This window comes from Neofelis nebulosa, chromosome 4 (genome assembly GCF_028018385.1).
Source record: "Neofelis nebulosa isolate mNeoNeb1 chromosome 4, mNeoNeb1.pri, whole genome shotgun sequence".
Classification (NCBI taxonomy): Eukaryota; Metazoa; Chordata; class Mammalia; order Carnivora; family Felidae; genus Neofelis; species Neofelis nebulosa.
Genome location: NC_080785.1, coordinates 139,932,622 through 139,947,197, shown reverse-complemented (window position 1 = coordinate 139,947,197; position 14,576 = coordinate 139,932,622). Strand labels below are relative to the sequence as shown.

General features: G+C 44.4%; 1 protein-coding gene across 19 annotated transcripts in view; it reads right to left on the bottom strand.

Moving 5' to 3' along the window:
* CADPS (calcium dependent secretion activator) overlaps positions 1–14,576 on the bottom strand; it is a 479,125-nt gene that overhangs the window by 155,294 nt on the left and 309,255 nt on the right. For all 19 annotated transcript variants that reach the window (XM_058726308.1, XM_058726310.1, XM_058726311.1 and 16 more), the window contains exons 10-11: positions 9,159–9,267; positions 1,819–2,031 (exon numbers count right to left, since the gene is read on the bottom strand). In XM_058726308.1, the coding sequence (XP_058582291.1) occupies positions 1,819–2,031; positions 9,159–9,267 (322 nt within the window). The remainder of the gene's footprint in view (positions 1–1,818; positions 2,032–9,158; positions 9,268–14,576) is intronic.

Below are 14,576 nucleotides of genomic sequence, written 5' to 3'. Positions count from 1 at the left end.
ACATAATTCTATTTCAGAGAAACATGATAGGATGTGTTGTTTCTAAATTTATTAAAATGGAGCCTGTCAGGCAGGGTGAAAGGAAGGCTTCCATCACAGAGTGTTTCTTTAAAACAAAGTAAATAAATATTGGGTATGCTTGATCTCAAATCATGACTAAACCAGAGAAGGAGATGTTGCCTTCTCTCTTTATTGATCTCAGATAAACCTAAGTGTCACAAATGTTAGAGAAAACAAGAAGAGAGTGGGGAAGATGGTGGTGGTTACATTCAGGAGGGCTGTCCCTTACCCCAATGTCCTTCCTCAACTTCGTCCTCCTTCTTTCAGGGTTTTCTGTATGGAAACCCATAGTGATGGTGTGATTATCCATAATGTTCCATGGATAATACATCTTTCTTTAAGAAACCATTGGTACTGGACAGGAATTCCTTGGAGCACCTGATGGATAGTGTTTCTCATCCAAAAAGAGTTTTTGTTTGTTTTTGCCATAAGCAACGGTGTTACAAGAACACAGAAATGGACATGGCAGTGGAATCTATTAGGAAAGAAAATTCACCTCTCTTTAGCTGTGTAGCTGTAAAATCATTTGAATCATATGCATATTTTGCTTAAGAGTGACAGGGAGAGATTATGTAGAACCACTGCCTTGAAGGCCAAGTTTCTGCTGTGGGCTTTTGCACCTGCTTTCCTGTCTGCTGGGAAGGTATTTTTGAGCTGACTTCCTATCATTTGGGCTTCAGTTCAGATCATCTCTCTCCACCCAGTCACCACTGCATTATATTCTCTTTGTATTTTTCAATGTCTGCAACTATCTTATTTATTTTTTTGATTTGTGTGCTGGGATGCAGGTATCCTGAGAGCAGGGACCTCGTCTGCCTTCCTCATTTGTATGTCTCCTGGCCTGGATGGTTGTCTCTGTGAACTAGACTGAGTAGGTTCCGTGCTAAAGTAAGGAATCATCATGATGATTGCTGAAAATGACTTGTACCTGAGTAATCCCTGAATGACTTGATATTCCGGGTATGGCACAACTCTCTATAGTTGATGTTTGTAACTAAAATGAATTACTTTATTTGGTGCTTTATATTTCCAGTGTTTCCATTGCCTTTGTTTTAATAAACATCTCCAAGTGCATGCTGGATTTCACCTTGCCTCATGTATAAGAAGTGTTGGGAGAGGAAAAAAAAATCTCCTAGGTAGCAAAAAGTTATGGCAAAAGGGCAAGATGTTAAAATGGATACAGAGGTAAGAGGAAAAGGAACTGGAAAATGAACCAGCAACATTTAAAGAAACAGCTTCATTGCTGGGTCCTGGTATATTTGCTCAGAATGGGATTTTAGGTACCATTTTTTTTTTTTTGTTTTTTCCACTGCATGTGATAATGTCATCATTTATTTTTAAATGGTTCTAAGTTGCAGCTTTAAATTTACTTCAAATCAAGCCCTATTTTAAAATTACTTTTAATAGGAAGAAATGAGTCAAGGACGTACATAACCTACTATATTTGAAGGACTCAAACAAATACAAGCCTGGCTGTGAATTCCAAACTCTCACCAAAACAAAGAGATAAAAATACACCTAAAATATATTTTCCTCTGTTTAGTCCTTGGGGGGAAATGTCAAGTATTGCACTTTAAAATTACTTTCATCTAACATTTTAGTTCCAACTTTTTCCCCCTGAATTAATCTTTTTTTTTTCCCCCAGCAAACATAATTTTATGAATCCTTAACATTAAAGCAACTAGATTTTCTAATTCAACTTTGGAAAATTTGCTTTCCTCTACAGAGCTATTTTTAACAAATGGCATATTTACTTACAAAATTGGGAGATGGGGGCGTCCAGCTGAGGCACGTTCCCTCCCTTAGCGTTGAGTTTCTGGACTTGGGTCGGGGGCACTGGCTTATGTGACTGCCCAGTGGCCCGATACATGGCTTGGACCCACAAGATCCGATCTTGTTCGTCATCACTTGCAAATATCACGGTGTCTCCTTCTTTGACTGCATTAAAGAAGGCTCGGCCACCCTCTAACCCTGGAATAAAAGGGAATAAACACTACTAAGCTGAGCCACCATGTTCTGGGAAGAACCGTGCCCGAGAAAGGCCATTTCTACTGCTTTTCCTCGGGCCAGAGAAGGGAGGAGCGGTTTATTGGACTCTAAGATGGGAAGTCTGATACCCACTTGGCCACAGAGTGAAGCCATAATGTTAAAGAGACATTCTGAGACTGGCTCTTGTCTCTGTCTTTGTCTTCCTAGGGACAGAAGTGCCAAGCAGGCTGCCTACTGGTTGAGTAGATATCTGCCTATAAACATACTATTATTTTTCTTATCTTTGGAAACTACTATTCTTTTCTTATCTTTGGAAACCACCACCACCACCACCACCACCACCACCACCACCACCACCAAAAAACCATCTCTTGACCCCACCTCTCCCTTCGGTTACTCCAATTATTCTCTTCACAACATAAGGGGAATCTGTACCCTGGGTTCTTTTTCTTTTTCTTTTTTCTTTTAAATTTACATCCAAGTTAGTTAGCATATGGTGCAACAATGATTTCAGGAGTAGATTCCTTGATGCCCCTTACCTGTTTAGCCCATCCTCCCCGACACACCCCCTCCAGCAATCCTCTGTTTGTTCTCTATATTTAAGAGTCTCTTATGTTTTGTCCCCCTCCCTGTTTTTATATTATTCTTGCTTCCCTTCCCTTGTGTTCATCTGTTTTGTATCTTAAAGTCCTCATATGAGTGAAGTCATATGATATTTGTCTTTCTCTGACTAATTTCGTTAGCGTAATATCCTCTAGTTCCATCCAGGTAGTTGCAAATGGCAAGATTTCATTCTTTTTGATTGCCGAGTAATACTCCATTGTATATATATACCACATCTTCTTTATCCATTCATCTGTCGATGGACATTTAGGCGCTTTCCATACTTTGGCTATTGTTGATAGTGCTGCTATAAACACTGGGGTGCATGTGCCCCTTTGAAACAGCATACCTGTATCCCTTGGGTAAATACCTAGTAGTGCAATTGCTGGGTCTTAGGGTAGTTCTATTTTTAATTTTTTGAGGAACCTCCATACTGTTTTCCAGAGTGGCTGCACCAGCTTGCATTCCCACCAACAATGCAAAAGAGATCCTCTTTCTCCGCATCCTTGCCAACATCTGTTGTTGCCTGAGTTGTTAATGTTAGCCATACTGACCGTGGGTTCTTAAATTGTAGCCCACATGTGAATCCTGTGGGTATCTTGTTAGAAGGCAGCTTCTGGTTTGGTAGGTCTGGGGCAGGAGCCTGAGATCCTGTATTCCTAACAAGCTCCCAGAGGATGGATGGTGTTGATCTGAGGACCACACCATCAGTAACAAAAGTCTTTCTCCTCCCATTCAGCTTTAAAGCTTCTCCAATAAGGCTGCTGCCCCCATGAAAACTTGTCAAGGTCACCAATGACTTCCACATCACTGAATCCAAAGATCAGTTCAGAGTCTACATTTTATTCTATCCATCGACATATCAGCCACACTTGACACTCTGTTCTCTTTGAAACACTTTCTCCACTTGGTTCCAAGTCTCCCAATTTCTTCCTCCCTCCCTGACTGCTGCTTGTCAGTCTTGTTTGCTGGCTTCTCTTCCTCCTCCTGACTGGTGAATGGTGTAGCATCCTGGCATTGAGTCCTTGGACCTCTACTCCTCTTCCTCAATGATGCCTTCCAGTCTTAACACCATGAATATGTTCATGGTCCCTACATTTCTATCTTCACCCTGGACCACTCCTGTGAACTGCAGACCTGGACATCTAATGGTTTTCTTGACTTCTTCACATGGATATCTGATAGACACTAGACACCCCAAGCTTATCATATGCAACAGTGAACTCCTGGTCTTTCTCCCAAACTCTTCTCCATCTCAGTAAAGCTGAGCTCCCCCCTCTAGCTGTTCAAGCCCTCAACCTTGGGATCCTTTCTGACTCCTCATTTTCTCGCACTACCCACTTCCAATGGAATTCTGATGGCTCCCCCTTCAGAACATTATACCAAAATCTGACCCCTTCCTCCACCTCCAGGGCTTTCACTCTGGATCTAGTCATGCTGATCTCTCACCTGGACTATTTTAATAGCTTCCCACCTTATCTGCCCTGCCTCATCCTCACTCCCTATAGTTGATTCTCAATGGCAGCCAGGGTAATCAGTTTAGCGAGAGTCGAGTCATGTCACTCCTCTGCTCAAAACCAGCCAGTTGCTCCTCATTTTGCTCAAAGGAAAAGTCTAGGTTCTGACAAGGCCTTCAACGCTCCACGAACTGACCTACCACTACGTCTACCCTTGTCTCCTCCTCCTCCTCCTCTTTCCTTAGTGCAGACATGCACGTTCTTCCCAGGAGCCACACTTGATCTCTTGCTGTTCCTGGAACACTCCAGGTATGTTCTCACCTCGAGACTTTTGCACTTGCTCCTTCCTGTGCCTAGAACATGCTTCCTCAAGATATCTGCATGATTCACATCATCACCTCCTTCATATCTTTGCTCAAACATCACATTCTTGTTGAGTCCCTCCTTGACCTTTACCCCTCAGTCACCATCTCTCTTACCTTGCTTATCGCCTTCCAACAAGCTATGTAATTTACTTAACTTTATAAGGACAGGGAGTTTTTGTCTGTTTCGTTCACTGCTGTATCCCTAGTACCTAGAACAGCGCATGGCATAGCGTAGGTATCTAGCGAATACTTATTGAGTGAATGAATGCTCTACAGACCCATCTTTTTCCACAAGCTCTTCTCAAGGTTAAAATTCAGAGAGAGAGGTGGGTGGAAGCCTCTTTGGGCTCAGACCAAAGCTACATCGTGTCTGTCAACACAGTCCAGAAGACTGCATATGCCAGTCACTGGCTGGAAATAAAGCTTCATATTTTCATCATCCTCCAAACTCTCAGTTTAATATGGAGAGGAGAATGAACGGGAATATTTGGGAAGAGCATCCCCAAGTTTCCAACAAGGCCCAGTCACTAGCCTGTTTGACATTTGCCATTGGAAAAGATTTCTGGTGACATTAAGACTTCTCCGTTGTGTTGATAATGTTAATTCGGGTGTCTATTCCACAACAGCGGGTGTGTGTTGGGGAGTTCTGCACTTAGAATTGCCAGGGTCTCTAGAACCATAAGCAGCTACTTCTTTATATGGAGAGTCTAGTGCTACAGCACTTTGAACAAAAGCTTTTTTGTAGTTAGGATTATGAGAGAGTATTTTGCCTAATTCCTTATGGAGGGTTTTTAAATGGGTGATTTGGATAGGATGATATACAGTTAGCAAGCTGGGAAAACTTGATGAAATGAATGGATGGCATGATAAGAAGGAAAATCTGGAAGGGAAAGAAGGAAGAGTTCTGAGGGATGCCCGAAGCCCTGAAAAATGAACACTAAGGAGGTAAAAGAAAGAGTGAGTCAACAGACCTTCTGCAGCCCAACCTCATGGTAACTTTTGGGATAAGCCACTTTGATACTGCCGGTGAATGCCAGGCTAGGCATCACCGGCGGGTACTTTCCCTGCCCCAACCCCCACCCTCCAGGGTGTTGGATCCCCACCCTCCTGGGCTTGGGAGGCTGTGTTCCTGGAGCCACCATCAAAACATCCGTTCATGGAGTTGCTTTGGACAGTGGAGAGGTAGAGGTAGAAAGATACTAAGAAGTTTTCGGATGTTTATTTAATCCTCTCAATGGTCTTCCTATGAAGGAAGCCTTATTATTCCCATTTTATAAATGAGGAAACGGTCACAGAGAAGGCGATAACTAGTCCAAGAACACAAAATAGGGCTGTAAATATCCGCGCTGGGCTTCTCCCCCCACCGTCTGGCTCCAGAGCTAACGATCGTAACCCTTGTGCTATACTCCTGCAAAGCTGAATAGCGTGGCCTGACGCACAGTAAAAGCTCTCTGAGAATTAGTTGTTAACAACAGAATGAAGCCTCATCGTGCACAGAGTGGGACCCAAGGAGAAATCTCTAAAGCAGCAGAAGCCGTGGCAATGACAGCAGCGGAGAGCAGCAGAGCCTTTCCAGAATGCATGGGAGACCAAGGGCACACCAACGACAGTGAGGAGGGAGCAGAGCAACCCAGCTGAAAGGATACCAAGGGAGGAGAAAGCAAAGTGAACATCGACACATGCTCCAAGGCAGCAGAGTTTTAGATCAGGCAGAGCAATTCCCGGGGACGGAATCTGTGGGACGTGCCGTATGGAAGTGCATGGGAGCTTCACGTGGAGCACAGCCCCACAGGTATGGACCTGTCAAGAACGAGAAAACACGTCTGGGAAAGGACAGAGGCAGCCCAGGCAGGGAATAGTGGCCAGTTCCCTGCAGGGTGGAAGGGGAGCTGCTGTTCCAACAAACTGCTTCGATGGACATGGTCTATTTACTTATTTACTAAAAGTTTATTAATTCATTTTTGAGATGGAGAAAGAGAGAGAGAGAGAGAGAGAGAGAGAGAGAGAGAGAGAGAATCTCAAGTAGGCTCCACACCATCAGCACAGAGCCCGAGGCGGGGCTCGAACTCACAAATGGTGAGACCATGACCTGAGCCAAAACCAAGAGTCAGGAGCTTGACCGACTGAGCCCCCCAGGAGCCCTGACATAGTCTATTCCTAACGGCAAAGTTGTCTAAGGCTTGATGTGCTTGTTTAAATTGTGCCATTGAATTATTCGGAATGTCCTTTTATTTAGACGTAATTGCTTAATCTCATAGAACTTGAGAGATCACTGTATACTCTCCAAACCATACCCAGGGAGAGTTGAAGTGAAGCATTTTCCATTTTTAGGTAAAGATGAGCACCCTGTATGTAAAATTCACACACAATGATTTACTAATTCCCCAAATCAACATTTCAAAGATACTAAACAGGTAGAGTTGACGGGGCACACAGGCTTGTGTCTAGGTGCCCATTTCAATCAGAGGCTGGTGCAAAGGCAAGGACACGCACACTTAGGACGCTATCTGCCCCATAAACAACCTCCACCTGTTGGCTCCACTCGCGCCCTGCATAAAGCCAAGAGCAGGAGAAAGAGGAAGTCCTCGGATGTCCTTCCCCATTTGCACGCTCACCTGTCGGGGGCAGTTGAGATTTTCAAATCTCTGAGGACAGGGGCTAAATTGTGCATGACTCCCTCTCCAGCTGGCAAGCGTGACCGTACATAGGGATCCTTCTACAGTGCTTACTTAACTATGAGGATTCTGCCTTCTGCCCCTCTGGTTCATAGGTTAGGAGTGGGGCCCAGGAACTTCTACTGTTAACAAGCACTCTTTAAGCAGTTCTGAGTTAGACTTCTTCTGACAATTGGGAGCCTTTAAATCTCCATTTTCAGTCACACATCACTTTGGAAATACATAGGACTTCGTACACGGAAGAGCAGAAAAGAAGTGGCTTCTTATTCTCAAGAACATAATCCGTTTACACCTTTGGTGGAGGAATTTATAAATGATATCCCGTGGGATCAATGTGGAAAAAAGAAAAGAGGCTTTTAGCATATATGTGCGCGGCTAACTTTTGCATGTGTACAGAACAGCTTTCTCTCCGCTCCTGCCCTCCCCAGTGTAGGAAGAGAATTCTGCTTCCCTGGGCTAAAATAACAATCCGAGCTTTGCTCTAGCGGTACGCATCGCTGTGTTTTCCTGCAAGTGCCAAAGAATGACGTGGGCTAGACCCTGAGTTCCAGCTCTTTTTCTCTCTTTTCAAAATGGGAAAGATGATCCTGGTCCTGTCTCCTTGGTGGGATTGTGTAAGGTCCAAATGCAACCGTGTGGGAGAAAGGAGCAGTGAACCGGCGCAGAAGGAATTACTGTCAGAAGAAGACGCTAGTGTATTTCCTTCTCAGGTGGGGCCCTTTCGCCTCCCGCTGGAAAACGCAGGTCTCTGGAAAGTTGGAATCTATTTTTCTCAAGGGAACGCGATGGTTTGAGAAGAATGCAGACTATCACAGAACCCGTGAGGCTGGTTTCTTAACGCAGGAGCCACATCCTTTCAGTGAGATGCGTGCAACTGTTTCAAACCCGTAGTCTCCATTCACTAGGAAGGCTTTCCAGGCGGAAACATTCGCCTTCCGTGGTCAGCTCCCTATCACGCTCTGGCCCGAAGCAAATTACCAAGGCGGGAGGTGGGCGTTGGTCCAAATTACTCAGGGTGGCGATTCTGAAGGTGCTCATTTTCCGAGGCGGGCTGGGCCTTCCCCCGCCGCACCTTTTCAGGTTAACATCCTATCTTTTCTCAAACTCTGTTTTTCTTTTCTGTGTATTTTGTTGCATGTGGAAGAGCAATATGGGAGTAGAAAAAAAGGTTTTGGGCCAAATAAAGCAGTATGGTTGGAAATGTTTCCCTTGTGCAGATTTGGCATAAAAATAAACTTCTCTGGGAGAGGGCTGTTGGTGCTTGTTGTTCATTAATATGCTGAAATGATTTCGCACCCCCCCCCCCATTTTGAAGGTTCTTTGAGGCTGATTTTTATTCATTTTTTTCCCCCCGGGAAAAAGATAAAATGGGGGGGGGGGAAGAGGTGTGAGGGGGCAGGATGTAGAACTTATGAGAAATACTACCATTTGTGTGGTTCTTTTAGTTACATAAGGCTAGGAGCTTGGGTGTCTCTGCTGGGGGACTGGTGTCTTCTTAGGAAAGAAGGGCTTTCTTTTCAAGTGCCATCAGCTACCCCTGAATTGTAGTTACCAGACAGAGATATACAGGACGGGCTCCCTTAGACGTGGAGACGCAGACCCTGCCAGGCCCACACATCACTGGTGAAAAACAACACACACTGACATACACACACATAGTCCTGAGGGCACCGATAGGACTCCCCGTTCAGTCATGTCCTTTGTAGCATTCTAGGTGGAGTGCATGTTTCCCATGCCACAGCTATGGAAAAGAAAAATGCATTATGTTTTCTGTTTGCTTTTATGAAGATCCGTTGGGTAAAACCAAAGCCCTTGATTGAGACGGCGTTCACTTAACCGGGATGGAAACTCCATAAGATCAGGGCCTGTGGCTGTCCTGGTCACGTGTAAGACCTAGTAAGTCGGCTTAGTGCCAGGCACAGAGGACACGCCCAGGAAATGTGAGTTGACCCGTGACTGGTGTCAGGGGAGAGTTCTGTGGGTGCAGAGCCTGGAGGGTGGGTGGGTACCTGGCTGCGGGTCGGTGTAGTCCACAGTGTAGCCATCCAGCTGTAGAAGTTCCTGGGGCTCCGCTTTTTTCTCCCGATAACTGCACATAGCAAACGTGTATTGACTGACCTGGGAAGGAAAAGCAGATCGTCAGGTTGTTACCCCGGTCCCTGAAGAAACCCTCTCCCGTCAACCATGTCCTTGTCCCTGAGGCCCTGTACTTCGTAGCTGGGTTCAGGTTGAGGTTTGCTACCTGCTGGCTGTGTGAGTTAGAGCAAGTTACTCAGACTCCCTGGTCCTTTGTTACCCCACGTGTAGACTGGGATATAATGTGAGGACCTACCTCCCCACTGGCTTATTGTGAGAGCTGAATGAGTTCACGTGTGGAACGGACTTAGAATTTATTCCTGACACCAAGTGCTTGATAAAAGCTAGAAGTTATTATTGCTGTTTGTTATTTTAATGGGCTAAGCCACATGCAAATTGCCATTTCTGTAGCTCAAAACTGGTCAAATAGTGGAAATGTTATAGGTTTTACCTAATGTAACCTTGGCCCTCGCTGAGACTGCCCCGTTCGTACAGGCCTTTTGGTCAGCAGTTACGGACCAGACGCTCGTTTGCTAATGCCCCAACTATTTCTTGTTACCATTTTATTTTTTGCAAGCCAATTCTCAGAGTCAAGCCACACATTTTTGTTTCCCCCCTCCCGTCTCCCACGGAAGGAGGGCTTCTGGTTGCTTTGCAAAGTCCTCCCTACATCTCAGACAAGCGCAGAAGTGACATGCTGTCACAAGCAATGAGCCCTTGATCACTAGGTGCCAGTCACAGTAGAGCCAGCCTTGGTCCCTGATGGCAGGGCCGCTGTCCCTGGGCAGCCCTCACCAGTGACACGGGCATCTATGCCAGTGCCGGGCGAGGGCTCCACAGCTGCAGGCCGGCCTTCAGGACCCTGTCGCCATGGTGTGCGCAGACCCAGCACAGAAACTTAGCAATTCTGCATCGGGCTCATTTGCAAGGTGCCTGTGGGAGAGCAAGCACCCCTCAGGGTTTGGGCTAAAAGCTTGTGGGCCTATTTACCATCCACAATGTCAAACGTCTTGGAGAAGGAGTGCCACATCCCTTATCTCTTAGTTCCCTTTATTAAGAGAGACATTTTCTAAGTGAACTTTGATCCCTGCTGGGGACATTTTTAGCCTCCTCCATGGTGAGATCTTTTTTTTTTTTTTTTTTTTTTAAGGGCAATTAGAAATTGGTGCTCTCCAGCCCTGTACCCATCCATCACCCATCTCCCACATCCTCTGGGGCCTGAAGGTCCTAATGGCAGATAAAGGACTGTGACTGGTTTATCTACTGCTGCCCTCTGTTGGTTCCTAGTGAAAACTTTCTTCACAATGCATATATATATATGGTTTGCAGAACCTGTTCCTTATATGGCAAGGCCTTGAGGGACTTCAAGGAAAACAGAAGGCCAGATCACTAAGAGTATTTTCATAAGTGGACGTTCATTATTCTTTGCAATAAGCACAATAACCAATAGCATCTCTTCTCCTAAAAAGGAGGGCTAAGAGTGCAAGCGTGGGGGTCACATTGGCCAAGGGGTCCATCCCAGCTCCGATAAGCTTCACCTACCTAAGTCTCAGCGTCCTCGTCCGTATTTTACTTGCATCTTACTGTTGCTGGCGGGATTAACTGAGCAATAAAGATCTTTACATACTATGTGTGACAATCACATAACAAATGCTCAATCTATACATTTAAATAAGCAGCTTTCTTGCATTTACTGCTACCATTCTAGTATAGAGTAGTTGAGTAGGTATTATTGCCTCCTAGGTTGTAAATCCATTGAAGGTAAGCCTAGGGAGCCAAACGTCTCGGTTATATTTGCCTCCTTATAAACAAAGTCTACCATATAAAGGGCATTTGCTGATCGAGTCTGATTGGTTCTAAAAAGTCAAGTATGTATCATCTAATAAAGATATTTGGGGGGGGTGGTTCCAAATTTCCATGTTATCCTAAGCACAGCACCAGACCTTTCCAACTCATTGCTTGTCTGAATAAATGATCTCCCGGGTCCCCAGCATGAGAGTGACCATACATATTGCCTGAACGGTTTCACAGTGATTTTTACCTGTCTCTGGCAACACAAGAGATGATGTAGTTTGTTAACGTGATTATCAGCCAGAGCGTCGCAGACGCTAACTTGAGATCAGAAAAATATCACAACAGAAGGGCGTCACTTCAAGAGTCATGCATTTACTATTGCTACACACCTTGGGTTTTTGATTTCCCTGTTCTATTTCAGGTGCCTGCTTCCTGGAGCGCTGTGCTCTGCTGCCCTCTTCTGGTAATACTGCAGAAGTTGTCCTGACAAACTTCAAGCTAATAGAAACTAGAATCGGTTTATTAGAAGCATTTTAATTGGGAATTTGGTGACTTACTTTAGGAAGTAAAGGCAGGAAGAAGAAATTCCAATTTTTGTAAATGTGAGGGGGCACCTCAGTTTTTCTAGCGTGTTGGAAGGGTGGGGGAATAGCAAAAGGTTTGGGAATGTTTTGCTTTTTTTTTTTTTTTTTAAGCTTCTACAAGACATCACTAAGTGAAAGGCATTGCCAATGAAATGAATGTTTCTCTGCCTCAGTAAAATTCTCTTTAAACTGAATTTTGATAAGAAGTTAATGAGATGGTGAACACTCGTGTAATGATGGCACAGAAAGACCTAGAATGTCACAAGTCAGAGAGTTGGCCACCCCTGCCACAGCGGCTGGCCCAGAACAACAGAAAACAGAGACCCAATGATCGGAAATGACCCGCAGACATCTGAAAGTGCCCTTTGGAGAGAAAGGCTACAGGACTGCAGTGTTTACATCTTTGGAATTTTCACCTGGTGCATACCTTCATATGGAATCGTGGGACCAGATGGGCTGTTGGGACTTCTGAGGGTACAGCCTTCAAGGTTTGTTTATAGGCGGCCGGACCTCCAATTTACACAGCCACCCTCAGCGTATTTTCAGGCACTATTTAAACTAGGAAACGGTTTATTAACAGTGTTTCTTAAAGAGTGGGCTGAGGCCACTTTCATTAGAGCATGCGTATGGGAGGGTGGGGTATCAGTTATAAATATGTATATTCTTTAAGACAGAACAACAGAATCTCAGGTCAGGCTGGGTCTCAGGGATTGATATTTTTCATAACTGCTCTAGATATTTCTTAAAGCACACTGAAGCTTGAGAACCGTTGTTTTAATATACAGGAACTGTCCAGAAACTTTCAGTCCCTGACTTTCAGGTATATTTAACAACCAGCACTCAGATGCGAGATGAAAGGGTCAGTGCTTTCTTTTCCTCGGACTCTCCCTTCTCCTTCACCCCATTATCCCTTGAAGACGTAAGTCCTTGCACATACGACTAAAGACAGAATACATTTTGTCTAGCCACCCCTCCCCCCTTCTTGCCTTTACCATCATTTCTTATGAATGCCTCAGCTGTTATTTTTACTGAACCCCGGTCAGTCGCCCTTGCCCAAAGCTCACATACATCCATTTTAGAAAAGAGTTCTTTATTTATGGTAGATTCATTCATTCATTTAACAAATCCTTAGGTAATACGTTTGGTGCTAGGAATATATAGATGTATTAAACCAGATATGACTTCTGCTCTCTTGCCTAGTGTGAAGGCAGACATTAATCACATTACCTCAGAAATGTGTAACTTTAATGGGGACAAGTATTTTAAAAGGAGATATATGGTACTATAAGAGCTTAGGAATTTGGTCTAGTTGGGTGGCCACGGAAAGTTTTCATGAGGAAGCACTGACTGATGGAGCCAAGATCTGAAGATGTAGAAATTTTTATGTTATGAAGAATAGAATTCCTGGGACCAACGACCATTTTTATTTTATTTTTAAAAGATGCTCAACTTAAAATTTTTTTTATTTTTTAAACAAAAGTTTACTCATTTTTGAGAGAGAGAAAGAGAAGAGAAGAGAGAGAGAGAGAGAGAGAGAGTGGGGGAGGGGCAGAGAAAGAGGGAGAAAGACTCCCAAGCAGGCTCTGCTGTCAGCCCAGAGCTGGAGGTGAGGCTTGAACCCACAAAACAAACCCCGAGATCACGACCTGAGCCAAAATCAAGAGTCAGAGCTCACCTGACTGAGCCACCCAGGTGCCTCCAAAAAATATTTATTTTTAAGTAATCTCTATGCCCAATTTGGGGTTCAAACTAACAACCTCAATATCAAGCTGACTGAGCCAGCCAGGCGCCTCAGGACCATTTTTAACGTGACTTGGTTGTAAATGAAGGGTCACAGAGTCTAAATCCTAGACTCCTGATTGACGTTAACATGAAGGCCACCTGGTGGAGTAGAGGGAGAATAGGTTTTGGAGCTATACAGACCTGGATGTGATGCTCACATCTGCTATTTTCTAGGTGTGTGTGACCTGGGGTAATTCAGTTAACTCTGCTGGGACTCAGTTTCATTTTCATTAAATGGAGCCGATGATAACAACCGTTGAACGTTTCTTATGTTTGAATACAGAGCGTTAATTTCTCTGGTAGCTGAATGCTGATTTTACTAGACGAAATCACCATCTTTCCCACTTTCAGTCTATTATATAGCTCCTGTAGGGGTATTTGCCCCTCTAGCCGGAGGTAGGGTGGGTGGGACATACGGCCCGACCTAGCCAATCAGCATCACATCTCCCTGGCTACAGTGATTGGTAGGGAGATGAGCACATGACCACAAGGGCCAATAAAAGCTCAATGAACTAATGAGAAGAAAACTTTCTTTCTTCTGGGGCTGCCAAACTGGTGTAAATCCTGACCCTTCCCAGTATCCTGCAGGGAGAGGATGTTGTTTGAGGGTGATACCTGCTCATCAGAAAACACAATCAAGAGATGGTAATGATAGAGGCTCAAAGCAGTGATGGCTTTGCCTGAGCCCTGGACCTAGCCTTGCCAGAAGAGTCTTTATTCAATTGCTAATTTAATTAACTAACCAAAACAATTCTTCCCACTTTAAAACTTAAGCTAGTTTGGGTTGGTGTCATTTGCAACCAGAATATAAATACATATGTTCTTTAAGGCAACTGTAAATTTGAGTGGGAAAAATGGACAGAGAGTTAAAAATCACTCAACTGCTTATAGGTCTTACAATTCATTACAAAAAATTTTTTAATGTTTATTTATTTTTAAGAAAGAGACAGAGTGCGAGTGGGGGAGAGGCAGAGAGAGGGGAAGACACACAATCTGAAACAGGCTCCAGGCTCTGAACTGTCAGCACAGAGCCTGACCTGGGGCTTGAACTTGTGAACCGCGAGGTCATGACCTGAGCTGAAGTCGGACGCTCAACAGACTGAGCCACCCAGGAGCCCCAGTCTTACAATTCATTTGTGGGGTTGACTTATTTAATATGGTTTCCTGAGCTACAACTACTATATTCCAAGG